Source organism: Opisthocomus hoazin, chromosome 1 (assembly GCF_030867145.1).
Source record: "Opisthocomus hoazin isolate bOpiHoa1 chromosome 1, bOpiHoa1.hap1, whole genome shotgun sequence".
NCBI lineage: Eukaryota > Metazoa > Chordata > Aves > Opisthocomiformes > Opisthocomidae > Opisthocomus > Opisthocomus hoazin.
In genome coordinates, this window is record NC_134414.1 from 136,581,091 (window position 1) to 136,608,800 (window position 27,710).

General features: G+C 56.8%; 1 protein-coding gene across 3 annotated transcripts; it reads right to left on the reverse strand.

Annotated features, from left to right (window-relative positions):
* Window positions 1-554: 554 nt before the first annotated feature.
* GPR156 (G protein-coupled receptor 156) lies at window positions 555-26,573 on the reverse strand. 3 transcript variants are annotated; one of them, XM_075437327.1, is made up of 12 exons: window positions 26,487-26,573; window positions 18,126-18,223; window positions 16,891-17,029; window positions 16,631-16,773; window positions 13,465-13,601; window positions 10,948-11,083; window positions 9,944-10,054; window positions 8,805-8,930; window positions 8,243-8,338; window positions 5,229-5,465; window positions 3,237-3,395; window positions 555-2,656 (listed from the first exon to the last, which is right to left on the reverse strand). In XM_075437327.1, exons 4-12 carry the CDS (start codon window positions 16,733-16,735, stop codon window positions 1,520-1,522), a joined length of 2,244 nt encoding a protein of 747 aa, XP_075293442.1. In that variant the 5' UTR covers window positions 16,736-16,773; window positions 16,891-17,029; window positions 18,126-18,223; window positions 26,487-26,573; the 3' UTR covers window positions 555-1,519. The 3 variants fall into 3 exon arrangements, with proteins under 3 accessions (XP_075293442.1, XP_075293435.1, XP_075293450.1); XM_075437320.1 differs by lacking the exon at window positions 26,487-26,573 and adding an exon at window positions 25,778-25,896; XM_075437335.1 differs by lacking the exon at window positions 26,487-26,573 and adding an exon at window positions 19,900-19,917.
* Window positions 26,574-27,710: the final 1,137 nt, after the last annotated feature.

Sequence of the window (27,710 nt, forward strand, 5' to 3'; positions counted from 1 at the left end):
CGGGTAAATAAATGATGGCTGGAAGTAAAGCACCGGCCGCTGACCGGGAGCTCCTGCTCCCACGGGGCAGCTGTGACTGACAGAAAAAAAAAAACCCGAAGGAAACTGGTTTCTGTTAGCAAAAGGTGATGAAATTCTGTGGAAAAAAATCGGGACGAAAAAATTACTCTCTGGGGTGTTTCCATTTTAGAAACAAACATGGGCTGTGGGAATATCGTTCCCCATAGAATTATTGGTTTTGGTGATTTGCCCTAGAAATTCTGAAAGCTTGGAAAACCGCAGAGGCGATGCGGGAAAACAGGTGACACCAGTGAAGGGACACAGTGGTGAGGGATTTCACCATCGTCAAGGCTAACAGGGAGAGCAGTGCTAACGTGCATCGGCCAAACCAGATTTGGGATTCCTCTGCCACCTGCCCTTTGAACAAAGCCTTCCTCCAGAGGGGCTTTCTTTATGCACTGGGCATCGGGTCTCAGCATCCCGAACTTCTCCACTGGAGGCAACGATACGCTGAAACGCCGTCACAAGTATCCCCCAAAAAGCAGACACACCGTATTTACTGTTCTTGGTATTTCTAAAATAAAAATTAAACAGACTGTATTAATTTAAACAAACCTCACTCCAGACTACACCGTCCATAAAAAGATATACAGAAGGGCACAAGCCCCAGAAAAACAATGCAAAAAAGGAAAAACCTTTTCAGATCCTCTTTTACGATTGCTAGCTTGTCTTTCCCTTCAGTGCTGACCCGAGTCTCACCTGCGACCGTGCAACAGAACTACACCAAATGCAAAGACACCTCCAGGGACATCACCTTTGGACTCCATTTTCTCACTCAGATGCTACCAAAAAGAACCAAACCCCAAAAGTCTCCCATGCACCCTCTACTCCGAGGTCCTTGGAGGTCCTGGCCTTGCCAGGGAGCAGTATGCCCCAGGCGAGGGGCAGCCTGAAGCTGCTGCTCCTGGTGTCTGGCCGTCTCCCATCTCCAGCTGGGTGTGATGCCGGTGGGAGGCTCTCCATCGGCAGCCTCGGGGGGAAGGAGTCTTCTGTCTGTCTGTCTGTCTGCTACGTGCAAGAAGCCACATCTGTTTCTGAGACATGGTGCTGCTTCTCTCTGGTGTGAATCACCCGGCTCTCACAGGGAAAGCCCTTCGCGATGACAAAGGTTGGGGCTCTTGCAGGACACCCAGCCCCAGCCTTTCTGCTGCTGGTACCGGGACAGGCAGACGTGCCGGGTATCTGTGGGGCGCAGGCAGCTGCCCGGAATAGCCAGGACAAAACCACAGCCACCTCTCCGAGTGCTGCCAACCACCTCTCGGCCAAACACGGTCTGCAGTCACCGCTGACCAGGCTGGGGCTGACACCGCAACCCAGAGCGAGGCAAGATTTACTCCCGACCCACAGATGCCAGAGCAAGACGCATCCCTCGGTGGGACGCGTGGCTTTAGCATCGCTGCAAACATGCAGCATTTCAGGGGCGGGAGGGCACTTGCCTTCGGCGCAGGGGTGCTCCCAGTCACACAAAGGTGGGCTTCAGATCTTCTTTGAAATTCACCATGGGCTGGGGCCTGCCGTGGTGCTCTGTCCGATGGCCCGCGCAGCTGCTGGGCTCTGTGTCCGTGTCCGTGTCCGTGCTGCTGCTGCCCAGGGAGCCGCGCGGGCTCTGGAAGCAGACCTCGCAGCAGGGCCGGTGGCAGCCATGAAACATTTCCTCGGAGCTGCTGCTGCTGCTGCTGGAGTCAGAGTCTGGGTAGTAGTACAGCGAGCGCAGGGAGGGCTCGGCGGGTCCCCTCGGGGTGCCCTGCCGCCGCCGCTGCTCCCGCGGGATGCACGGGGAAGCGCCCTGGGACTCCGGCCACCCTGGGCATCCCTCTGGCTGGAGGCAGACCTGCCCAGGGATGGCTGGAGGGTGAAGGAGCCCTCCGCCAGCCATCTCCCCTTCCCTCCCCAAGGAGGACTCCCCACGGCCCCAGCCGCCCATCTCCTTCACCCTGCGGCTGGCACGAGGGGAGACATGTCCGGGGAAGCAGATCCTCCGCCGCCGCCTCGCCAGGTAGGGGCTGAGGGGCGTGCGGACACCCGGGTAGCCATCCTGGGCCCCCCATGTTCCTCCCTGCTCGCCTGGGGGGCTCTGGCTGTGGCACGGGGACCCTCCCCATAAAGCCGTGCTGTAGGTTTTCCCATCCAGGCTCAGCTCTTGCAAGATTTCCCGCAGCTTCTCGCTGCTCACGTAGCTGACTTTGGGGGACGACTCCCAGGCCACGCCAGCGGAGATGTCCCGGCCCGGCAGCTGCTCCGGAGGCTGCTCCTGCCCCGCCGGTGCCCCGCACTCCCGGGCACCTTTCAGGCCGCATTCGATGCCGTCCCCCATGTCAAAAAGCAGCGCCCGAGAGCAAACGGGCTCGTGGCTCACGTGTTTCCACAGGTCCTGAGCATCGCTGCGAAGAGGCGGCGTACCCAGCAAGCGGGGAGGCTGCCACCCGTCCCGCTCCGGATCCGGGGGGCAGCGGTCCCCCACCGCGTCCCCGCTCCGGGCGAGGGGAGCCGGCGCCGGTGCGCGGGGGTCGCAGCCGCTCTCCGCAGACATCAGCCTCATCAGCTTCTCCTTGGCGCTGCTCACTTGCTCCTGCAGGCTTTCGATCACGGCGTTTTTCTGTGTTAAACAAATACGCCTGTCAAGGGCCGGGCGGGCGGAGGGCACAAAAAAAGCCACCGAGTTGGAAAAAGGCGCTGCCGGAAAACGAACCGTCCCTCCCCGCACGGAGAGGTGCTCTGAGCAGCGGGGCTGCGAGAGCCACGCTGGCAGCGTGTGTGACCCGCAGCATCCCAGAGCCCCCCCAGACGTGGGTGCGGGAAGGGGGGCACGGGGGCAGGCGGCTCGCCGAGCTGGGGTGCTCCCACCCATGCAGTGGGGGTGAGGGAGCAGGAGGCTGGGGGCTTTCCCAGGAGAGGGCATATCCCCTCTAAATTAACCGTGTTTGACTGGGCTGTGGGAACCAGACTCTCCGGCTCTTCTCCCTCCGTGTTTTTTGGAAACCCACTGGATCATGCCTAGATTTTGGCACTTTGGGGTGCAGAGTGATGCGACAAAACACAGCAGCTCTTCCCGTCGGAGCAGGAGCACCCGTGAGGACCGGGCTGTAAGGAAAGGCTTCCCACCCTGTAAAGCCTTTGGCCCACAAAAGGCAAGGGGAGAAGCTGGCACGGATGAGCAGGGCCGGCAGAGCCCGTACCTCGGTGAGCAGCTGCTTCATGGAGTTTTTCTCCCCCATCAGCTGGTAGAGCTGCTCCTCGCTGTACACCGAGCGGCAGCTCCTGCTCGGGCTGGTGAAATATTTTGCCATGTGGCTCACGGTTTGGCTTTCTTCTTCAAAGGCTTTCCACTGCTTGAGCTGGGGGGTAGAAGCAGGCGTCATCGGCGCGGCACGCACAGCCCCTGCCGACGCGGCGGGAGGCCAGCGCAGCTCGAGCGTGAAGGAGACAAAGGGATGGAGAGGGGAGACAAAGGCGGGCTGTGATGGAGGAGCAGAGATGGGCAGCGAGAGGCGGCTGGGCGAGGGGCTGCAGTGTCACTTGGAGCCTCCCACCCGCCTGGGCCCTACCCTGTCCCTGGCTCCAGCTTTTAACCCAGAGAGGGTCAGTGCCTGCCCACGCTGCAGCCTCTAAACATGCCGTAAAAGCCCCCTCCCTCTCCTCCCCCCTCCCTAACTCTATGACAGACAAAGACAGTGTCACACACGCCTCCTTATCCCGTATCACCGGTGACGAGCTGAAAACCAGCAACGCTTAGTGTCTGTTTTCTCATCTACTGTATGCGTGGAAGCCTTGTGCAGCCCAGCTCCAGCTGCTGATCGATCTCAGATGAGCAATAGAAGAGCAAGCCCATTAAAGAAAACAAGTTGATGAATTAAAAGATCCAAGTTAAATAAAATGTTCAAGGCCCCCAGGCTACAGTAGAAAAATGGTACAGGCAGAGTGCAAGTGCGGTTCGTCAGCTCCTCCGCGCTCACTCTGGGAGACCTCGCGCTTGGCAGAGCATCGCCAGCAGGCTTGGTGCTTGTCAGAGGAGGTTTGGATCCTGCTCCCCAGGGCTGCTTGTTTAGCGGGTTGGGGTTCTCCAGTTACACTGCGTCAACTGAGGTAGGAGGGGACCTCTGGAAACCATCTAGTCCAGCCACCCTGCTCAAGTAAGGTCAGCTGGAGCAGGCTGCCAAGGACCGTGTCCAGCTGGGTCTTGAACATCTCAAAGGACAGCTACTCCACAACCTCTCTGGGCAACCTGCTCCAGTGTTTTACAACTTTCACAGAAAAAAAAAACAAACCCGTTTTCTGATGCTTAAATAGAATTTCCTGTGTTTTGGTTTGTGCCCATTGTCCCTGGTCCTGTCAGTGGCCACCTCTGAGAAGAACCTGGCTCCCCCCTCCCTAGTCCACTCCCATCAGCACATTGGTGAGATCCCCCGAGCCCTCTCTTGCACAGATGTGCTCTTTCTTCAGCTTTACCTCTTCCTCCCTTTCTCACGGCATTTCCTTGAGCCCAAACATCCCTCCAAACATTAAACTGAGTAAACAACTGTTTCCTCTCCCTGTAACAATGGGAGCGTTTTTCCCACTAACATCGTGGCTAGGCACATCAGCTTGCTCCTGGAGGACACAGGAAGCAGAAGAGCCTCTCCTCGCCACAAAACGCTTCCTTCAAACATCTCTGCATCCTCCCCCTCACTTGCAGCAAAGCCCAGCTTCCTTCTCCAAGAGCGCAGAGGAAGACAGCCTCCCCTGGGAACCACCAGCAGCCAAGCAGCCTCTGAGCCTGGCGAGGGCATCTGGATGGCCAGAACCCAGCTCCATCCCTGCCATGGGCAGGAACCCTCATCAGGAGCAGGCACATGGGGTATGAGGAGACGAGAACTGCACGAAGGACCGATCTCACCACCCACATGAAGGAGGAGGAGGAGGGCAGCCCTCTGTGTGGCTGTCACCCGTAGCACCCTCTTGAAGGAGGGTTTCTGAACAGCTCTGCAATGTGCCTGCCCTCCTTGGGGACTCGGGGGACCTGCTTGGGGAAGCAGAGCCATTGGGGCTTGGAGGATGAGCTATGCAAGCAAGTCCAAACATTTGGGAAAAGAAGCAGGAAAGTAAGTGCTTGGCCCACACAGCTCCTGTTGTTCAGCTCCAAAAATGTGTCCATTTCCCACCAGGTGGGCAGGACAGAGGTGGCAGCGTACCTGTGGGACAAAGATGAAGCAGTTGATCGTCGTTGTACACACGAAGATGCCTCCAGAGGTAAAGCCAAACAGCAAGTTGTGCCAAGCACGGAAGAAACGGTGAACTAAGCAGACGGTGCCGGCAGCCAGGAAAACGAGGTTGACCCCGACGATAAGCGTCAAGGACTGGTTGACTGGTGGGGAGCTGACATTGTCAGTCAGACCGGCCAAGTAGGTCCCGTACAGCAGAAGGATACTCTGGAAGCAGAAAAGAAGACGTTTCCAGAGTGTGGAAAATTACAGCCTGATGGTGTTAGCCCCCACCTCGCACCAAGCCCAGTGAGCTCTGATACACTTAGCACAATCCTAATTAATGCTCTTTGATCTATAATGCGGACCTCCAGCACGTGGTGGTGATGCCACAGCAAACACCCGGCACACTGCTGCAGGTCCAGAGCAGGGCTGGGGAGACAGGGCAGGAGCAAAGGTGCCGGCGGGCCGTGGGGGTCCTGACGGAGGGGTGTGGGGAGCTGAGGGTCCGGTCGTCAGGCGACGCCATGGAGCAGGGCATGGCCAGGAGAGGCAAGCCGTGAAAACCTGCCCTTGGGCATCAGGGAGCAGGAGCAGCAAAGACGGACAGACACGAGATGGAGGTCCTTGCGGGGACATGGCGGTGGGGTGCCATCAAGGCGCAACGACCTACCTCTGAAGGAGCAGGAAGGAGACTCAGAAGGACGTTCAGAAGGAAAAAGCAAGGCAGAAGAAGCGGAGGCTTAGACTGGAGGGAAGAGGATGTACTCGGTGCCTCTTTAAATGGAAATCCAGGAAACTACCGGGTGCAATTCTTCTCCCTTCTCTCCGCCATGTCCTGCCTGTCTCTAGCTGGGGCGAAAGGGGCTAGAGAAGTAAGTGCCCTGCACCCAGAGGCCCTCCCTCCCCTGGCATAGGACAGCTGTTTCAGAGCAGGCTTCCTCACCGTGCTGCCCGCGCGCACCTTCCCAGCGTGCTCAGGATAAAGCTACCCGGCAGGCTGAACCCCTCCTTCCCCAGGGCACGCTGGCAGGAAACACCCAGTACTTTTTGCCCGCCTTTGTAGTGCAGGGAATGGTCTGCCTTCAGGGTCATTTGGAAATGGAATCTAACTAAATCCCTGCTCCTGCAAGGACCCAGAATACAGGGAACATGACTCCTACATTATTTCTGTGTTGCCCAGTAAGTCCCACTGTCGGCCTCTTACTAAGAGACATTAATCTGTCATCTGGGCATCTACAGATGTTCTGTAGACCCTTCTGGACCCTTCCGTGCTGTGGTTGCTTGATGACCGCAACAGCCACTGCCAGGGTTAGGGTCTGGAGGGACACTCTTACAGGCAAGAGAGGTTCACGTCCACGGTCTTCGGTGAGACTCCCAACTTCAGAGCACCACGAATTTTCAAGGAGGGGGTGTAACAGTGATATCTGCCTCGCTGAGAATTAGGTTGCTGCCCGACCCTGCTTTGTAGGATCTGCACTGGATCACAGCCACATTCACCACGGGGCACCTCCAAATGCACAGCCCAAAGGCAAGCCAACTCCTAATCCCCGAGCAAGAGAAAAAACCAGCACCGAAGTCCCATTTAAAACTGATATAGTCTATCTGGGACACAGACAACAGCACTGCCCTCTGCCAAACTAGGACTTTCAGTAAGCACAGGACTAAGTTTTTTGTTTGTTTTATGAGCAGAGGACTTTGCTCCTAATTCCAGGCATGTCCTTGGCCAGTCATTTCTGCTCATTGCTCTGTGCCAGTAAAACCAGGATAATACACTGAGTGGCTCCACAAACGGCTAAGCACATCAACGCAGTGGAAGATAACAAGTGCTAAGCACACGCAGAGATAGAGCCTACTCCCACATCAGTGTAAATCCAGATTAACTCCAGAGAAACCATTAAAGAAATAACTCCATGACCCCCAGCAGGTAGATAGTATCAGGGTCAGGTTCAACGCAACGCTAACGAAGAGTACGTGGGACTGGTAAAGGGGATGTTTTATTCCAAAGCGCAGTTTGTAGGAGCTGTAGGCAAAAGCATTACCTCTCTAAACGCTAACACAAACTGCAGACAAAATCAGAGGTGGAGACACAGCACTGAAAGCCCAGGGAACACCTGCAGTCCTTGGCACCAAAGGACTTTTAAGGACAGGCTAGACTAATGTCTTAAAAAATTAAGTGTAGGGGGAAGAAGGACTTGGCTGTGTCATGAGGCCTCTTTCTGCTCTTTTTCCTACGATTTTGGGTAAGTGGTCAAGGAGTATTACATTACAGTGAGTCAGAAAGGAACTGCCTGTACTGCACACAGAGATGGAGCCATTCCCAAAGAAAGGCTGTGATCTCACAAGCTTCATCAACATCAGCTTTCTGAAATGCGTCCAGCCTCTGCCAACCCAGAGACACATGAGACCACAGATAATTACAGCGATAATTATACCTACATAGTTATATCAGTATAACTAACCCTTCTGGAATAAGAAGGGCCACGTGCAAAGCTAGACCAGTGAAAGTGTACCTCAGTGGTATAATTAAGCTGATACGCATCCTGTAAAGATATGCACCAAGCACTTGTCATCAGCAGCTCCTTGATTTGGAGTCAGAGGACTCAGGGGCTGGGCCACATAGCGAGTACACGGTCATCTGAGGCTTTATGGCAAAAGTGTGCTTCAGAAAACAGTAAGACACAAGTATTAAGAAAAGATATAGATCGGGTGTGGGGGGTTGCAGGGAGAGAACTAGAGAGACAGTATGTGCACGGTGTACGTAAAAGAGATGGTGAGGCAGGGAAAAAGTGGCTAACAGGGCTTTTACCAGGGAATGCAAGAAAACACCAAGATGGGAAGGACTGGATGTGGGAGGGCTTTCAAGACGAACAGGAGTAGCCAGAATCTGCAGTTGGCCTGTTGCTTGGGAGGGCAGCAAAACTACGAATGCTGCTTAACAATTTCGGCTGTGAGACTGGGAGGAGGCGGGATACAATGCTAGAATCAATAAAGCGGCTACGTACCTTAAACCCTAAAATGAGAACGAGCCAAAGATCGGAATAGAGAGATGCGCAGGACTGCACCCGGCTGACTGAGCAGGTCATGCCTTTCTCTGTCGCCTAGGAGGCAAGGGGAAGGCAGACGTGAAGGCTGCTGCCCCGGCCCGGGAGCAGGCACGGACCGACGGGCAGACAGATGTACACATCTGAGCAGGTCTCCTCTGTAAATTCCTAGAAGGAAAGGCCAAAGATGGTGCTGCCAGAGGCAGAGGGTTAAAGCGAGGAAGATTTTGGCACTCTGCTGCCAACAGGGCTGGTTAAATCCTTCTTTAAAGCATCTGCAGATACCTCTCCTGTGTCGCCAAGGTGACCTACACAGACCTGGAAATCTTGCAGCAGACCCTCATCTCTGTAATAGACCAGACATAAACCCAACCCAGAGCACCCAGAAGACTTTCTGGCTTGTTTTTCTTTCTGTTTTTTTTTTTAAACAGCACTTTCAACCACCTAACCATCCACCAACTTTATCCACAGAGATCAGACAGGACACGGCACAACCCTCCACTGCCCCTCCTCATCCCTTTACCCGCAGTGAGACGCTGAGGCTTCGGAAACACTGGACTGGATCAGAAAATACCCACGTCAAGAGCAACATGGCGTCCGCCAGCACCAACACCGCCACCATCGCCAGCAACTGGAGGTCTTTGATAATCTGCAAACACGCAAGAAGTAAGCATTACCATGGGGGGCAAATGGACACCAGCAGCCTCCATCGCCTTGGGTCTCTTTCTGGTTATTTCTTCCAAGGGACATGTCCATCCTAATACTTCCCCCAGAGCGGAGTCCCGTGGCTCACCTACATCCAAGTCGGCCACAGGATCTCTGTCTCCAGCTCCCAAACTCTTGGAGACCTAATCAGGCTTGGGGCCAGGTATAAACCCTCCCCAACAGAGTGGCTAGCTGTTACATGCTATGACAGAAAACAGCCCTTCCAAAACAAGAGTATCACCCCTTATGCCCCTATCACAAGCAGAGACAAAAAGGGTGAGGAAAAAAAGCTGGTATGATTATCATTTTGCAAGTTGAACACAGATCCCGGCGCCTCAGGAATGGGAGTCCTTGCTGGTGCACGGTTCCCCTGCAAACCCTCTCATCTCACCTTTCATCCAAGACCTACTTTTTTCACCATTGGAAGGTGGCCACTGAAAGCCGTAAGTGCACTGTTACATGCACAAATTCATAGAGGCATCTCCCATTTCCCTCCCAGCTGCTGTATCCCCTTCCTTCAGTGCTGCAGAGGAGTACCCAGCACTCCCTCCCTCCCTTCAAGACGAGATCAGATGCATCCAGGGATGGCCCTACATCAGACACCCTTGAGGATACCTGGTTTATTTTCATCCCACAAAAATAATTAGCCCAGACCTGACACAAACACCGGTGTGTAGCGTAATGAAGGCATGTGGCCGATGTAAAATGAGAACAAGACAGGGGAACAGGCAGCCTGGCAGGGCACCTGCTTGCCTGTGGAGTGGAAAAGCTCCTGCCTCATTGCGCAGGAACAAATGAGCAGCCCGTGCCCAGCTAGATGTGAAACCAGACCTGTGACTGTGGCACCCATCACTGTCATGTGCTGGTTTTATCTACTATCCCGCACCGGTTTGGGACTTGCTGGTGTTTGCCCCCCTCAGGGAGTTTTCTCCCCCGCCCTGGGTGCTGTGTACTCACCACTCGCTTGTCCGGCACCCGCTGGGTGAACACCTTGTAGAGTCGCCAGCTTTTCCCCAGGACGGGGCCAAACACCAGGGAGGTCCCCACGCACAGCAGGCAGAGCCGCACCTGCCGGGGGGCAGAGCGAGGGGGCTGAAGGGGCACCCGTGGGGTTTGCAGGGACACCCCGCACCCTCCCGCCTGGGGATGCAGCAAAGACGGGTGGGGATGTGGGGATGTGCCTATGGCCTTCTGGCTTCTGGAGGGTCATATCGGATACTAGAAAGCTGACCACAGAGTGAAATAAATTAAAAAAGGCACGCACTCCTCTGCAGGCTTGCCTGCTGCCTGCCTTTTCCTCCCCACCCCAAGAGGCTCTTGTCGGAGGAGCAGGCAGGGAGAGCCAGGCAGCTTGCAAGCGGCAGGGGCATGGAGGGTCCCAGCACCAATAAATCACTCGCTGGCACCTCCGTGCCCTCAGCCCGGCGGCTGACCAGGACAGCAGGGTGTGCTCTCTCCCATGTCCCACTCTCCCACCTGGGTGCATGCCCAGTCCCCGGTCTGGCAGGGCGGCTGCCCCAGGTCAGGACACGGGGGTTCGTCACACAGGTCAGCGTTTTGACAAAGATCTGCTTCGCAGCCAAAAAACTCGCCTGCAACCTCGCGGCACCTCTGCCGCGCCGGGCAGTGGCTGTGCGGAGGGTCCCATCTCCCTTTAGGCTCCCCTCTCCCTACTGCACCTCCCCAAGCCCACCAGGCTGCCTGCCTGAGGCTGCCCTCTCCCCAGGGACCTGCCGTGCGTCCCCCCTGGAGTGGCTGTGGTCTGCACAAACCGCGAAGCCTGTTCAGACAGAAAGCATCTGGCTGCATTTTGTGTGCGTGGAAACCACAGCCCGGCCGAGTGTGCCCAGCACCGAGGTGGTGACAGACTTCAGCGAAGAGGGAGAGCACGTGCAAACATGCATGGACATACACGCGTGTGCATGCCTGAAGGCACTCGTCCCAGCAAACCCCCTGCTCACCTGAATAAGCTTTTCCACCGAGTCTCCGGACGGCAGGCTCTGCTCCTGAATCCCAAAGAGGTAAGCACTAGTGTAAGTCAAGCCACTGCCCAGCAGGGTCACAATGTTCAGATTGGGGCTGGACATCTTCACGATCCTCCAGGAAACAAAGCAGGGAAGGCGGTGACAGTTATTGAGCATCATGACCTGGCAGCACAGGAACAAGGTCCCCTCACAGGGATGATGATGGCCATAAGGAATGCTGACACACTGTGTCGTCCCCCAGCCCCTGCTGTTCACAGCTCCTCCGAAAGCTCAGCCATTGCTCCATGGTGCATACCCCGTCCCCTCTCCTGCACTGCTGGACTGCTTCACTATCTTTAAAGTATTAATTTTGCCCTACCCTGACACTCCTGTGGGACACCAAGATCCCTTCTCCCCGGAACGGATGGAACCAGGTTTGCCCCACGGCACCCCTGCCCCCTGCATGGACCTGCAGTGCAGAAAAGCATCTGTGAGGCAGCTTAAGCCACCATCTTCATGGACAAAACCGTGGGAAGCCATGGGCTTTAGGCAGCGAAGCAGACAGGGTCAGCACAGCCGGGTCTCTCTGCTACCGGTGCCCGTGCCAGGCAGGCAAAGCTGTGCAGCGGTGCCAGCACGCTCTGGGGCCGCACAGCCCCGCAGCGGCACAGAGCCAGGGAAGCGATGCCCCGCGGTCACGCAGGCGGCACGCAGCACAGCGCCCAGCTCAGCCCCCCAGCTTCAAGGCCAACATCTTCCTCCACTGTCCTCTGCTGTAAAGGGGCAGAAGTGGAAAAGCTCACCGACGCAGCCCAGGGTGACCGTCCCCAGCAGTGAGCTTTGGGTACAGCAGCTACAAATGCCTCCAGGAACAGGCTCTTCCCACTGCTGCTTCCTTTGAGGAGCTACCTCCACCCTCAGCACAGTCTCAACTTCAGGAAGCTGCCAGCAACGTTCAGGTTACAGCTTCCCCTCTGTAATTTCACCCCGTCACTCATAATCCTGTAACTGTATTCAAGGAGGGGAGAATCGACTCACTGATCTCTCCCGACCTGTCACCCTTCTCCAGCAAGCCCATCGAGCGAAAGCTGCAGCTCCTGCCACCCCCCTGCATAGCTCCCTCCCTTCGATCTGCTGCTAAGTCATTGCATTTCTCCACCCTTGAGCTGCTTCCTGGCTTGCTGCCTCGCAGACGCAGAGCCCGGGATTCGCCCTGGCTCTCTCCCTCCCTGCCTTTCTCGCCATGCCTCAGCCCCTGGGGAAAGATACTCATCAGCTCACCCTCCCAGCTGCGCGCAGAGAAAGGTCGTCTTTGCCCTCCCAGGTTCAGCAGGCAGACCCGTATTTATTTGCTGCAGTGCACATAAATAACGCACATTCATTACAGCTTCACCCTGAGAATATCTTCAGGGGCCTAAACAATCCGGTCATCGATTCAGGCGGCCACCGAACTCAGCACCACTCTGCTTCAGTAAATCAAGTGCCTGAGACCGGGCTGCAGGTCATGCAGCTACCGCACCGCAGCGGGCACAGGGCTGAAGACCAAACCCTTCCGAGCAGGGCCCTCCTGACTGTCCGGCAGCTATAAGCAGCACGAAGTTACCACCACCAGAGAACTGGAACGGCAGCAGCCCGGGCTGCACACAGCTGTGCCTCTCTGCAAAACCAAGGCAAATGGAGTGCAAAGGCTTTGCCAGCTGAAGCTTGGGAGAGGGACGTATCTCTACAAGGGGAAGCAGTTGAGAGACCAGCGAGACTGAGGAGAAGGTGGCAAGGAGGCAGGTGAGACATCCAGAATTGCCGAGAAAGGCTAAGCGCTGGCAGAGACAGTTGGAGCTACAAGGAGCAGCTGAGCCTTTTGCTTGATTATTTATGCTGCATTCAGGGGAGCAGGACTTTTTACACCCTTTGTGCAGACTGACCAGCACCAAGAAAAGCCTGCACTTCACCACCAGCTTCTCTCACCAATGGAGACCATGTTCGCCACCCATATGCACAACCACCAAGATCAACAACGGTTAGCAGTATCTTCAAACTACGAGTGGCCCAACAGCAGGAAGGATGTGCACGCACTGTGGAGAGCACGATGGCTTTGCTCATGGAGCTACGCTGCTCAAAGTGGTGCTCTCAGGACTGTGGAGGGGATAAAGAGACCAGGTCTCTTTCTGCTCACTCCTGTTGATGGTTTTACTGAATAGCACCTCGGGATGAGACCATGCACTGCTGTCTGTGCTACGCCGGAGGGCATCCATGCTCTGACTCGTTCACAGCTCCCTGACTTGAGGAGGAAGGGAGCAGTCCAAGCAGGACTGTCTCCACCAGTGATCAACACTGGGTGTGATGGAGAAAGCTGCAAAATCCCTGGCATTGCCCTTGCTTGCCCTGTGCTGCTCCTTCAGGCTTGCACCCTCCTCATCCTTAGCCGGCCACCAGCTCAGAGCCTGGCCCTGCAGGGGCCCAACGCCGCTGCCCCAGCTCTGGGGAGCTCTCGTGGCAGAAGAGGGAAGCCCTTACCTGTTTTTCCTGAAGCGAATTGTGAAAACAAGAAAGAAGAGTGCTAGCAGGACTCCTCCGGTCAGGAATGTCCACGCAACTCCCAGGAGAGCAGCAGAGAAGGATGGGGAGCTCTTCCCAGTGCGGTCAGAAGATGTCTGGGGAAGGTAAAAAGGGATGAGGACATCGCTGGCGTGGTCATTCCCACGGGTGCTCCTGCTCAGCCAGAAAGCCTTATAAAGCCTTATAAATGCCTATAAATATCTCAAGGGTGGGTGTCAGGAGGATGGGGCCAGACTCTTTTCAGTGGTGCCCAGCGACAGGACAAGGGGCAATGGGCACAAACTGAGGCACAGGAAGTTCCGTCTGAACATGAGGAAGAATTTCTTCCCTCTGAGGGTGACAGAGCACTGGAACAGGCTGCCCAGGGAGGCTGTGGAGTCTCCTTCTCTGGAGATATTCAAGACCCGCCTGGACAAGGTCCTGTGCAGCCTGCTGTAGGTGACCCTGCTTCGGCAGGAGGGTTGGACTAGATGACCTACAGAGGTCCCTTCCAACCCCGGACATTCTGTGATTCTGTAAAGGACTCAAAACCACATCTCCCGAACCCCTCCTTGTGAGCAGACACCCTGGCACTAGACCAAGACCCGTTGGCAGGGCTAAGGAGACGTGTGTAGACAGGACACGTACTCTGCCACTTGCTGAGCACACAGGAAGAGCGGGCAGCACAGGAGCCCTCTTCTGACGGCCAACTAGCCAAATATGTAATGAAGCCGCACAAGTGACTCATAAACCTCAGGCAGCCCTGGTCGTGGGAGAGGGGAAAACGGGCGATGGCTCCCCACTGTCCTTCTCCAGAAAGAAATCTCTGGAGAAAGGCCTCATGGTACCCTAGTTTGTAGCACGCTTCTTTGGAAAGTTGGGTAGGGCACCCTTGTCTCCCACCCTCACCCCTACATGCAGCAGATAACCAACCAGCTGGCTGACGTGACTGGGAGCCAGCAGCAGAGCTGCCAGTCGGTGCAGAAAACACAGAAAAGGGAATGGGACAGCGTTTTTCAGACGCGTTATGCAGTGACACACCGAGCTGGGCTCCACCCGTCTCCCAGCAGGCTGGAAACTAACTTGGTCCTAGGCAGACATCAGCTGAGAACTGGCTTTTGAGGGACACTCCCAAAGCAGGAATGATGGAGGCACCTCTCTCCTTGCACACAAGTGACCGTATGCTTTGAAATCTTCATTTAAAAATATTCTTTGCTATCTCCCTATTAACATAGGATGGATAAAATGATCCTACGTGAAAAAAGAAATCTATTTCTGCTGCCGATCTAAAATACTCCAGCATTTTTAACAGGGTGTGCATGTGTGGGTTCGTTCACACATGCTATGTCTGCATGTTACTGACATCTCTTTTTTTATTTCTTCAAAAAAAGCATTAAATTTACCTAACTGCTGGTGCATCCCCTTTAAGGGCGAGGAGGAGGAGGAGAGGGGCTGGGCTGGGACCACACACCTCCTCACCAACTTCTCTGGTACTAAGTCCTTTCTCAGGTATTCCAGTCCACCTGCACGCAATTTCTGTGGCAGAAGACTATTTTCCAGACAGCTGCCACTGCCCCAAACTCCCAATTCTTTCTTCAAGGTCTGAGCTGTTTCTGCTTCCAGCCTTGTTAGAAATAAATCCGCAGGCAGAAGTAAGGCAGTCGTTTTGGGCCGATACCTTGTCTCCCTCTTCCCCAGCCGCGCTCCATCTCCACTGGGCGAGCAAGAACCAGGCACAGCTTGGAGAATTAAAGCCAATGCTTAATTCTTTAAACAAAAATGTGTCACCACCACACGAGCACGGCTGATCCACGGACTGCTGGCGGCTCACATGCTGGTGCCGTGCTGGTCGCAGGGCTGCTGGGTGAGGCAAACCCCTGGCTGGGGCAGTCAGCCAGCCGAGAGCCGACGCTGCTGCTGCGTCACACTGGGGTACAGCTGCACTCACAGCCCAGCCCCGCTTTGCAACAGCGCAAAGGGATCCCTGGGGAGATATTCATCTCCCTCCTGCAAACTGCTCCCCATCTCCTCTTCTCTCTCCTCAGCCCCTGGGGAGCCTTTTGGCTCTCTGGGAAATGAAGACCATACCAGGCAGTGGAGATGGTCAGCCAGCTCGGTCCCCTCACCTTACCCTAGGACTCGCTGTGCGAAAACCCCATCATTCAGCACAAATCAGGGCCATCTTCCCACCTGCCTGGAGCTCAGAGGGGCTGACAGGGCTACTTGGGGCCAGTACGAGGGTAACACCCGGCCTTTCCCAGTAAGGTGAGCAGGGCGGACTCAGCATCCCGGGGCTCCCACACTTCAATCCCAGCTGCATCCACCAGCAGTATCTTCCCACCTCTGGCTGCTGCCGCCAGAAGCATGACAGCACCCTCTTCCCAGCAGCCACCCAGGGATCAGATACACATTCGTGGTCTTCAGCTTTCCTTTCCCAACATCCCCCCTGCCCTTGACCGCTGCTTCCCTGGATGTTGACGCTACTTGAAGTTGATGGAGCATTTCATTTGCTGCTGAGTGGAGTAAATCCTGGCCCTAGCAGGGGGAACATTAATTGTGAGGCAGCTGCCAGAGCCAGGGGAGCCAAGCAGCTTACGGTTTTCTAATTAAAGGCCCGTGGTCGTGCAGGACATGGTGGAGAGCTGAGCAGACCAAGCCTCACTGGTCCATCCAGCAGCCTCACGTGGAACCAGCTGCAACTAAGTGCATCCCGGTGTGATTTCTGCTGGCTTAGTGGTGGTGGGGAGGTACCATTTACTATAGGTGATGACTTTTAATTAAATCCTGCTCTATTCATATTTGAAAGGCACTTTGAAGTTCCAGGGGATGGGACAGGTCAAGGGCAGAGGAGGCCATCCCAGGCCACTCCTAAGCAGCTGTCACGCCGGCCAACACACGGCAGGGCTGCTCGACACGACTTGGCTGTCGTGGCTGCTTCCTCACCTTCTGCCTAACTGCTGGGTGTCACCTAGGCAGGGCTCGTCCTGGAGGCCATCCCAGGAGGTGACAGCGCGCAGCCTCCGGCTGGACCGGGGGATTGCTTGGCGGCTGCGCCCCTGTGCCCCCCTCTCCATCCCCCGCCCCCAAATCCACCTCTGCGGAGCAGACCTCATGCCCCAGATCACTGCCCCGCCTCCGTACGCACCACTGTGACAGTGCAGAGCTCCTGCAGCGCCCGACGCTGCTGCTCCTGGCTGCCGAAACTGGAGCTGCCATCACAGAGCTCAGAGCAGTTGAATCCCGGCTCCATAGCACATCCTCAGCCGTCATCCAGCCGTGCCTTCGCCCCTGCCAGAACGATGAGGGTTGGCTTTCTCCAGCGAGAAGCCGCCTTTGGCATACGCCGGATCAACCCCTGTCAGCAGGGCGTAGGGAAGGGGTCTGGCAGCCCAGGGCTGAGCTTACCCAAAGCAACGCGGTGCACATCCAGAGCTAAGACGGGGAGCGCCCACCTCCCGGCGTCTCTCGGGGTGTCCTCTGCGGCGAGGCGAGTCAGTATAGGGCGCGGGTCCCTGCGGAGCACCACGAGCCTTGCTATGCCACCCTGCAAACCAACAATACCAGGGTCATGGCGGCCCCAGCCCCTACGCCCCAGTCACAGAGCCGAAACCGGGTGCCATGTCAGTCCAAGCTGGAGCGCGGCACCCCGAGCTCGCCACAGCTTTCCTCTGCCAATGCCTTTTCCCGCTCTGGTGCAATTTCAGGGCGTATCTTTGCAGGCTTCCCCCCTGCTCCGGCAGCCACTGCCGGTTTGCTGGTGCCTTCCCTTCTTCCAGCGAAGAACCAGCAAGAGAAGACAACAACAAACAGCAACGAGTGTTGCCATCGCCTGATGGGACCTAAACCCTGGCCTGGGCGAGCAGGGGAGGAGCACGCCTGAGCGACACGTGTGCCGGAGGGTTCTGGCTGGCTCGGCCGGAGCGGCAGCCTGGCTCGCCGAAGAGCGGGCTGTTTATTAAGGAGATTTAAAAGCCCAGCACCTCGGTGGCTCCCCGTCCCTCCCAGCGCTCCGGCTGCCAGGTATTGTCCCCGCCTGCGCCCGCTCCCCTCACACCACCTTTGCCTCTGCTCCCTCTTTCATTTCTCTTTTTGGTGGGGATTATAATAGGCCTCATTACCATTTTAGACATGAGGTCATACTTATCCTCAAGCATCCTTACTCAATTACCATTGTCACTGGTTTTAATTAGCTTCCAGCGCACGACCATAAGCAAGTCTCCGTCGTTCGCAGCTGGGGAGGAAGAGCAATAGCTCACTCCCTATTTGCTCCTAACAACAGGTGGGAGTAAAAAAATTATCCATTAACGTGCTCCGGGGGGTTACTCCCCGGCCGAGCATCCCCTGCGTTCACACCCTGCGCCCGGCCGGTGCTCCATCCCTCCCTGATGCTACTCCCGACGCTTTGACCCCCTCTCCTCATCGGTCCTTTCTGTGAAAAAACTCATGCAAGCAAAGAAAGAGTAAATTAAAATGAAGCGTGGTCACCAGGACCTGGTCTGAAACTTGCTCTTCTTCACAGAGGATAGTCAGGATTCAAACACCAGAAAAGCTGCAGGCATTGTTCACAAACTGATTTTCAGCGTTAGAGAAGTCGTTTACAAGTCCCAGCCCAAAAACGTCAGGGTCAGCGGGTCACTCACCCAAAATTAGCAGAGCCACCTCTGAAGCAACAACCGCAACTCTCCCGCTGGCAGAAGCCCTGACGTGCCGCGGCTCTGGATGCCGTCCCGCCTGCGCCCTACAAACACAAGATCACAATTAGCCAGAGTTCTGATTTTCCACACACCATAGAGGTTTTTTCCAAGAGCGTTGGTGCACGCCAGCTCCATCGAGCCTCCCTCTCTCTTTAGCCTGCAGCAAACCATGGCGGCATTTCCGCTGTAGCAGGACCACCCTCTGGAGGCTTCCCTGCCCTTGATCGTGCAGGTTGAGCTATCAGACAAGAGGTACGGCTGCAGGAGATACCCAGCCACTGCAGGAGACACCCAGCCGCTGCAGGAGACACCCAGCCGCTGCAGGAGATACCCAGCCGCTGCAGGAGATACCCAGCCGCTGCAGCGAACGCCAAGTACTGCAACAACAGCAGAAGGTCAGCGGGGAGCAGGAGACAGGCTCCAGGTGAGCCGTCCAAGGATCACACTGGTAAATGGCACCGCGTGCACTGGGGCTGTGTGCCGTGCCTGGGGACGGGGTAGCAGAGGGGCACTGAACCTCTGACGCCGAGAAGACCTGCAGCCGAGTGCTGCCCACCCTCCCAAAGGGCTCGTCCCCTCCCCAAGCCCCCAGCTGTGTTTAAGGACCAGGAGCCTCCTTATAACCCCTTGTAACCCCCTGCCATGTCAGAGGGGGAGCGAGGTGGGCCACCACCAAGGCTGGTGCGAGGCCAGCAGACACAGCCCTCCCATGGCTCACAAATAGAGACGTTTCCACAAGGAGCATCAGTTCATCCCCCTGGGAAGCCACCACTTGGCAGAGGGCAGGAGCCCCTTGGGGCCTCCCCAGCCCCCACCCCACTACTCTGCAAATGGCTCCCACGCAACGTTGGTAACAAGACGAGGCTAATTAGCGCTCATTAGTATGCAATAAAGCAAGCCCTAGTGTGGTTGTCGCCGAAAGGCAACAGGCATTCCAGCCCAGCTCCTGCCTGTCATGAGAGCCATCAGGAACGCTGCTCCGTGGCCTGGAGAGCATCCAAGGTGGACCGGTGCTGTGGGGGGTCACTGCCCTTCAGGGTGAGGTTGGGCGGTGGTTGGGGGGACAGATAGCAACACAGGTATCAAAACACATCCATAAAATGTAAAGGTCTCTGGAGGGCAAAGATTTGTGGGGGGTTTGGGGGTTTGGTTTGTTTTTTTTTAAGGCCAAAATGCCCAACAGTTCTGGTGGATCACTTCCGAAGCAGAATCGCAGAATGGTTTGAGTTGGAAGGGACTTTCAAAGATCATCTAGCCCAACCCCCCTGCCATGGGCAGGGACATCTTCCACTAGACCAGGTTGCTCAGAGCTCCATCCAGCCTGGCCTTGAACACTTCCAGGGAGGTGGCAGCCACAACTTCTCTGGTGCCTCACCACCCTCATCATAAAAAATTTGTTCCCTATGTCCAACCCAAATCTACCCTCTTTCAGTTTAAAACTGCCTCCTCTTGTCCTGTCAATACAGGCCTTGGGAAAAAGCTTTTCTCTGTCTTTCTTATAAGCCCCCTTCAGGTACTGGCAGGCTGCTGTAAGGTCTCCCCGGAGCCTTCTCTTCTCCAGGCTGAAGAGCCTCAACTCTCTCAGCCTTTCCTCACAGGGGAAGTGTTCCAGCCCTCTGATCATTTTCGTGGCCCTCCTCTGGACTCGCTCCAATAGCCCCATGTCTTTCCTGTGCTGAGGGCCCCAGAGCTAGATGCAGGACTCCAGGTGGGGTCTCACCAGAATGGAGCAGAGGGGCAGAATCACCTCCCTTGACCTGCTGGCCACCCTTCTCTTGATGCAGCCCAGGATGTGGCTGGCCTTCTGGGCTGCAAGCGCACACCGCCACGTCAAGTCAAGTTCTTCGTCCACCAGTACCCCCAAGACCTTCTGCACAGGGCTGCTCTCAATCCCATCATCACCCAAGAAGAGTTAGTTCTCATTTTCTGTGCTTGTCATTCCAGAAACATTTGGCTCCCATTTGTGTAATTTCAGAAGAAAATTCAGCTCCTAGAAAGAGGAAGGGAAAGGCTGAGGGCATGAACACCTCCTCGTGCTCCTGTCAGCTGGAACATCACAGAGCGAAAAGGGAAGCCAGAGGGTGATGCCAACTGTAAGTGGAATGTACTGTCATTTGATTTTCAAACAACAGACATGAGGAAACACCATGAGAGCAGTTTCTGACAGCCTGCACACCCATGGAAGCAGTCACAGTGTCAGGTGAAGTAAAGCCCTTGCTCAGCCCGCCGGCTCTTCTTGCCTTGTTCTCCTACCCTTGCTGCCCTTGGTCTCTGTGGTGTTGCACCTGCTGGCTGGCTGGGCCACAGCGGCTAGCATTTGGCCATGGCTGAGCACCAGTGTGGGCGTGGACATGATCCAACAAGCCTAAAGTTGATAGGAAACAAGTGACTGGACCACATGAAAACTATTAGCACCATCATCTTCTAATGTAAAAAGGAAGCACTGACTGTTAAAAACAATATTCAGATAAAAGCAATTTGTGGTCATCTCAATGGTTGATCTTCAGGGCTGGAAAACCTGTTTCTTTAGATCCTTTAAGATCCAAGATTCCTTATCTACCAACGCTGAGCAACTGTAGACTAATGCATAAATATCCCTCAGAAAAGATGCAGGTGATGACATCTAAATGCACATCTTGAACCTCTCAAAGTTTCTTCTTCCTTTCAAAACCTTTCTTTTGAAAAAGGAGAGGAAAAAAACTAAAAACTTAAAGAAGCTGAAAAATTGACACAGCATGTATGGGCCCAGAGCAGGCAGAATAAACATTTCACCCCAACGGGTTCCTTTTGATCTAGCGTTGAGAGCCTTCTTCCCAAAGAACAAGGCGATGTCACGGCTCAGTGAATCAAAAGGTAGAAAACCGAAGACATCAAATCGCAGACAACAGAACAATTGCATTCAGAAATGTGCCAGTTTTCATGAGCCCTACGATCCTGTCTGCTCATATCAGCCCCGACAGAGAAATAGTACACGTGCACCTCTGCCAGGGAAGAGCAGAGCACATCTGGAGAAGCACATCTGTTGGGAAGAACCTCTTGGGAAGATGGCTGTGCAGCCAGCTGTGACCCACGGCTTTTCGGCATGCCAGAGAGACAGAGAACAACCAGGCGGCAAGGAGCGATGTGCAGAGAGCAGAGCCACTCCTGCTGCCTCAGGAGGGGAGCAGGAGGACCTCGACTCAGCCATGGCAGGTCTGTGCTGGTGCTACCACTGCTGATGGGAGATGGAGGTCTGCTGGTGGGCACCAGCCCCAGCTAGGCAGGACACCAGGCCGCACACTTAAAATGGCAAGTTGTCCAGATAACTGTTCCAGCGAGATGAACAACACGAGATGGAGTTTTGCAATTCAGAAAACGCTGGCACTTCTGAGACAGGCTCCTGCTTTCCCCTTCTGCTCTTCTTGTCCAACAAGATCCCTTCTTGTTTGACCTGAGAAACCTGCAATATTGCCAACCCCAAGGCGATCCAAAAAATCACAAGCTAAGCTTACTGCAACCCACCCCCCTCCAACAGACCTAGTTAAAAATCACGAGTTAAAATGCACAGCATATCTGAAGCTTATTTTTAATTTATATTTAAAACTTCAGCATCTAAGTTTTCACATTCTCCCCTACAAACACAAAAGGAAAAAGAATGAAAACCAAGAAACTCTGCTCATCACGTAATCCTAAAACCTGGGTTACAAAGCCTCAATCCCTGGGAACACCAGGAAGCTGCAAAGCTATCACCCGACTTCTTGGGGGCCGCGCCACGCTCTTGCTCCATCCTGCTCTTGCCCCTGGGATTTCCAGAGGAACCTCCAGGCCTCGCGGATATCTTCATCCCTAGCAGACAGCCAGCTAGCTCCCCGCACAGCCACGTGATGGGTCACATCACGAGGCCCAGACCGGGTCATCTCCCCACCCAGGCAGCATCCCCAGCCTAGGGTATGGGCAATAACCATCAGGAGCTGCAGGACCTCGCTGCACGCAAGGCAGGAGATGCGGGACAAGCTGCTTCTGTCTCCCAACACAGAGGGAGCTCACCGGGTGACTCTGGTACCTGAAATTCCGTCTTGACTGAAGCTAGTCGCAATTTGAAGCCTCCTGTCCATTTCTGATAGCATCTCCCATGATCACAACGGCAATCGCTTCTGAGCACCGATCTCACCGACGACCCCAGCGCTGCACATCTGTCCGCTGCGGGTGCCTCAGCTCGGGAGGACAGCACCGGGCTGTCGCGTTCAGCTCTGTGTCTAGTCTTTGTAACTTCTTAAATGCAGCTTAAATATCCACCCAGCTCTTGTCAGTTCTCTGGTTTATATTTCGAATTCAAAGACACCTCCATGCCAAAAATGTCTTGACTTTTTTGAACCACCACGCCGTCCTGCGAGGAGCCGACTCACCAATCTCCCACCAGGGAGCTGATAAGGCTTTTAACTCTCTAATTGCTATACAATGACAGGCATGGGAGAAATAGAGACAGACTAGTTGGAGATGCTCAAAGGAAGGAAAACTGGGAAGAAATACTGAGAGCCTGGGGGAGCTTGCCACAGATGAGACCAGCGCGACCAGAGCTGATCGGGAGCAGAGCCGGATGCCTGGAGCTGCCACCGAGCAATCCTGTGCCACGCGATGACCTGAGCCCTCCCACGTGCCCGGCCGTAGCAGCAGCTGGGCAGCACGTGGATGAAACGAGCGTAAACCTCCAGGTTTCTGCCTCCCTGAAGCACCGGGGAGCACAGGGGTTGAGACCTCACCACCCTTCGTGCTGAGCTGATCCCCACTCGTGCCAGGCAGCTTGGCAGGGCTCCCTGCACAGTGCCCAGCCACAGCGGGAAACTGCCAGAAACTCCTTGGAAAGCTCCTTCCCACCGAATGTGAGTGGCACCGCTGGTACTCCCAGGTGGAAGCCCACCTTTCCGCAGTGAATGAGAGAGGCAGCAGGATCTCTGCTGCTAGACGGCAGCCTCACCACTCAGGGCTAAGGCAGGCGCCGCTGCTCCACCAGAAATGGGGCAGGGGACATGCCCCAAGCACAGCCCTGAGAAGATGCGGTGCTGCTCCTCAGCCCTCGCCCCTGCCCAAGCCTTGCCCCCCAGCTGCAGGTTGCCGCCTGTAACACCCCAGCAGCCGCACTGCATGAACAATGAGGCCAAGCAGAGGTTTTTCACCACTTTGGGCAAAATCTTGAGGTTTCATTATTCCATAACAACTTTAGCAATCGTTTCATTTATTACTGGGAGTCCGCACCCATAGGTGCTGTTCTGCCTCCACAGGACAACCTCCCCATTTGTCCTCAAGCCCCAGGGCAGGAGGGTCGCTATCCCAAGCACCATGGCGGATGATCCAAAAAAGGGGTGGCAATAACACATGGCCATTTCCACTCCGAACGGCACCTTCATCGGAAATAGCCCGGGCTGGTTGTAGGGCCAGACTGTGTGGCCACCATGCCCAGTGCCCACAGAAACACGGCTGCTGCCCTCCAGGCTGCCTGGCATACCCAAGGAGGAGAAACTCTGGGGGCACGCAAAAATCCCCAAGCATCTGCTTCGCATTTTGCCATCCCTGCATCCCAGGCAGCTGCTGTGGGGCAAGCGGCGAGGCCCTGTCACCGGTGCTGGTCAATCCGGGACCCCTGCCAGGGATCACTCCTGCATCCCTGCCCCACGGAGGCTGGCACCTTGTCACAGGACGAGGATGCTGCAGGACACCCCATTGTGGCTGTGTCACTTGCCCACTGGGACGCTGACTCCAGGCACCGTGACAGCGTCCCAGCACAGCATCGACAGCTCTCAGTGCTCAGAGCCTGGGGTTCCAGCCCATCCATGTTGCCTCTGCTGCCTATATGGTCCTCTTGTGCTTCCCTCCAGCCGCAGACACGACCTCCTTCAAAAAAAGGCCTTTTTTCCAGGCCGTTCCTATCGAACGCCACTACCACCTGCTTCGTGTGTGCCCCCCGATAACGCTGCTCTGAGACGAGGCTCAGCCCCGAGCACCACTGCCAGCTCCAGCATCCCTCACACCGTCAGCTCCCGCTGCCTTCAGGGTGTTTGCACCAGCCTGACGAACTGCAACGGGCTAAACAGCTTTACGGGAAGGTGTAGCCTGCAATTTTTTCCACTCTTAACTGCATCATCTCTACAGAGCTGCCATGAATAAGAGGTAAAAAAGCCTGATGATTTAGTATTTTGATTCACAAGAGAGATCTACCTTGTGGTTGAGGTGTGTATGACTTAATTAAAAAAGCAGACGCTCACCCCCACTGAAGCTGTTGGCTGCTGAGCTATCAAACATGGAGGAGGAAGAGGCCACAGAGAGGATATTTTAATAAGGTTACATCTCAGATCGAGCCTATGCCCTCAAGAGCTCTCCATTTCACAAGCTGGCAGAAAGGCGCAGTTCATGCAATCAGACACCAGCCCCACGCAGCCCCCGCAGCCCCAGCTCGTGTGCTCACCAGCAGGGCTAGGGAGGCTGGGTTGCAAAGCTGGGCAGCCGCGAGCATGGGGACAGCTGCTAATCCTAACAAGGTCGGCACCTTTTTTGTTTCTTTTTTTTTTTTTCTTTTAAATTTGGCAAGACTTTGGAAACCAAGTGACATACTGCATCCCCAAAACAGGAGGCAGAACAGAGCCCCACAGCTCCTTTCGCCTTGCCCCAGCTGACCGAGCAGTAAGCAATATTTCCCCCTAGGAGTCAGGTTTAATTCACAGCTCTGAAAGCCGGAGATGTCCACAGGACATCATCCATCATCCATCACCTCCCTGGTACTGCAGGCTGCCGAGCTGCACCCTGCGGACCCTTGCTCGGGCTTCTCGCCCCTTCGCTGGGCGAAGCAACCGCCCCGTCAAGGGACAGGGCCACAGCAAGGTTTCCGTGAGGTCCACCGGCCGGGGCTCTCTGCAGACGGCGGCAGGACTCGCTCAGGGGTGAGAGGTGCAACTCCAGAACCGGAGGAGCAAGGAGTCTGCGTGGAAAGCCTTTACTCGCGAACTGTACGAGCAGAGGACTCGGCAACAAGAGCGGGGTCACCAGGCGGCTGAGGCGATGCTGCCGACACATCCCGGACGCGTAAGAAGCGCCGGCTGCGACCCAGCGCTGACAGCTCCCGGTTACCGGGGATCCGGCTTCCCCCGCCGCCTCCCTGCCCCGCTCCGGCCGCAGAACACCCGTGGGGCAGCTGAAAAGCCAGGCCCGGGCAGGGCTCCGAGACGTGCCCGGGGTGCTGCGGGATGCTCGGCCCCGGCAGCCCAGGAGGACCGCAGGCAGGGGACCGCGGCTCGCCTCCCGGGGGGCTCTCGCCCCGAACCGGCAGCTCCCGGACCGCGGACCCAGCGCCGAGGGGCAGACGGGTCCCCTCCGCTCCATCCCCCCGGCGAGGCAGGCAGCCTGCCCGGGCCCCAGCCTGGCTGCCTGGGACAAACCCACCCGCGCCGCAGCCTCACGTCCCCGCGCCCCGCAAGACGAAGCGCCGGGCAGGCTCCGGCTCCCGCAGCCGCCTCCCCCCGCCGCCGGCTCGCAGGGCTGGGGACGGCGTTTCCCAGGGAGCTGCGGGACACCGGCCCGGGCCCGCCATCGCCACCCCCCTCCCCGACCCCTCCGAGACCCCGACCCACCTGCGAACGTGCCGGGCTGGGTGCGGGAGCGGGCGGGAGCGGGCGGGAGCGGGCGGGAGCAGCAACCCCCCCTCCCCGCCGCCGGGGGACGCGGAGCTCCGCGCCGGCTGCCGCCCCGCAGCGGCCCGGCCCGGCGGAGGCGGGCGGCGGGGAGGGGCCGGCGCGGTCGCGCTCCTCCCGCCCGGCGGGGCCCCGGCCCCCCTCTCCCCCCGACCCGGGGCGAAACTTGTCCGCCGGGGGGGGACGGGACCCGGGGGGTCGGACCGCGCCTCACGCCGGCGCCTTCCCCCCCCGCCGTTTGTCATCGCGACTGCTCCACACAACAGCAGTGTCCCCCCCTCCCCAAACACCCCCGTCCCGTCCCGCAGCGGGGTCCCCTGACACAGCCCACCGCCCCCCGGCCCCGCCTGACCCGGCCCCGACGCCGCGTCCCGTTCGCCGCACGGCCCGACCGGCTGCCCCGCGGCGATGCCCCGCTCCCGGCCGTCCTGCCCGGGCCCTGCCCGCAGCTGAGGCAGCACAAAAACCCCGGCGTTCTGTGGCAGAACCGGCCGGAGAAGCTGAGTAAAGGCGAGGGCGGCCGGCCCTGCTGGTGCCAGCCCCGCGGCCGGCGGCAGGCAGGGTGAGTACCGCAGCGGGCATGCCCGCCCGGGCAGCGCTCCGCGCCGTGCGGACCCTCGGCGGCCCCCGCCTCCCTCCCCTCGCTCACCGCTTGCCCGCTCTCCGCGCTGCGGCCGCTCCGTTTCCCCGGGTTGATCCCCCCCAGCTCCGAAGGCCAAAAGCTCTGCTCCGGCACCAGCGTCTCCGTCCCCGCCCGCGGCAGCGTGCCGGGCACTACCGGAATGTCTGCGGCAAGGCGAGAGGCCGCGCAGGTTTTCTCTCTTTGAACGCCTCTGTTTGCCTCATTATCCGGCTCTGCCAGGCCTCGGCACGAACGGGGCTCGTTCCTCACTCCTGCCCATTCCCAAACCTGCAGAGCCGCCGAGCAGACGCGGCCTTGGTCACAACGGGAGCGGAGAGGTTTGCGCGGCCCTGTTCAACGCGCTGTGCCACAGACCCGTTAGTTCCCCGGCCCGGCAAAAGCACCCAGTCTGCGGCCACCGGTTCTGGCAGCAGCTCCCACCCCCTTTTACTGGGTTTGACTGACGTCCAAGATGAGAAAATGGGGAAGCTGCAGTAGGACCGCTCCTCTCTTCCCGTCCTCCTCCAAGGGAACACGGAGGGATGTGCCCTTCCCCAGGGAGCCTAACACACCGCGCTCTGGAAAGCCTTTTCCAGCCTGGGCACCAAAGACCGACGTGTTGGGCATCCGTCCCGGACCTGGAGCTGCTGATGGGGCCGAAGGTAACGTCTGGAGCGGGTGAAGGAGCTAAGAGCCTTCTTATTGCCACGTTCAAAGGAGAATGAAAAAGCCCCTTGGAAAGCCCTGAGAGACCGAGGCCCAGCCCTGGCGGCCAGCAGTCTGAAAGCTGGAGGCCCTAACATGGATTAAATCTGTGTTTTGGCACTAGAAGCAGCACCCGAAGTTGCAGAGCATCAGCAGCTCACAGTGGCTGTGATGAAGGTCCCCCGTATCTCAATATTTCTGGAAGTCTGATCTCTTTTCAAACATGCAAGCCTCTTAGACTGGACTTACCAATCTGGCCTCTGCCTCTGTAGAACCAGGATCATAAACTGAAAAATCTCACAGCGGGAAGGGAGGGGAGAGGGGCGGGAACCCGACCGTTCACGCAGAAACAGGAGCTAGGGGCCGAATTTCTGGTTCCTCCCAAGGCTGACAGAAGGCGCTTGGGTTGCCCCACTGACTCCTGCTCGTTACTAAGCTCCTTGTAAACAGCGCTAACAAGAAATGGCCACTTTGTGCGTGCTTCGGTTTTCCTGCTGGGTTTAGCTCTCAAAAAAAAAGTCAAAGCTCTGGGGGTGTTGACATTTG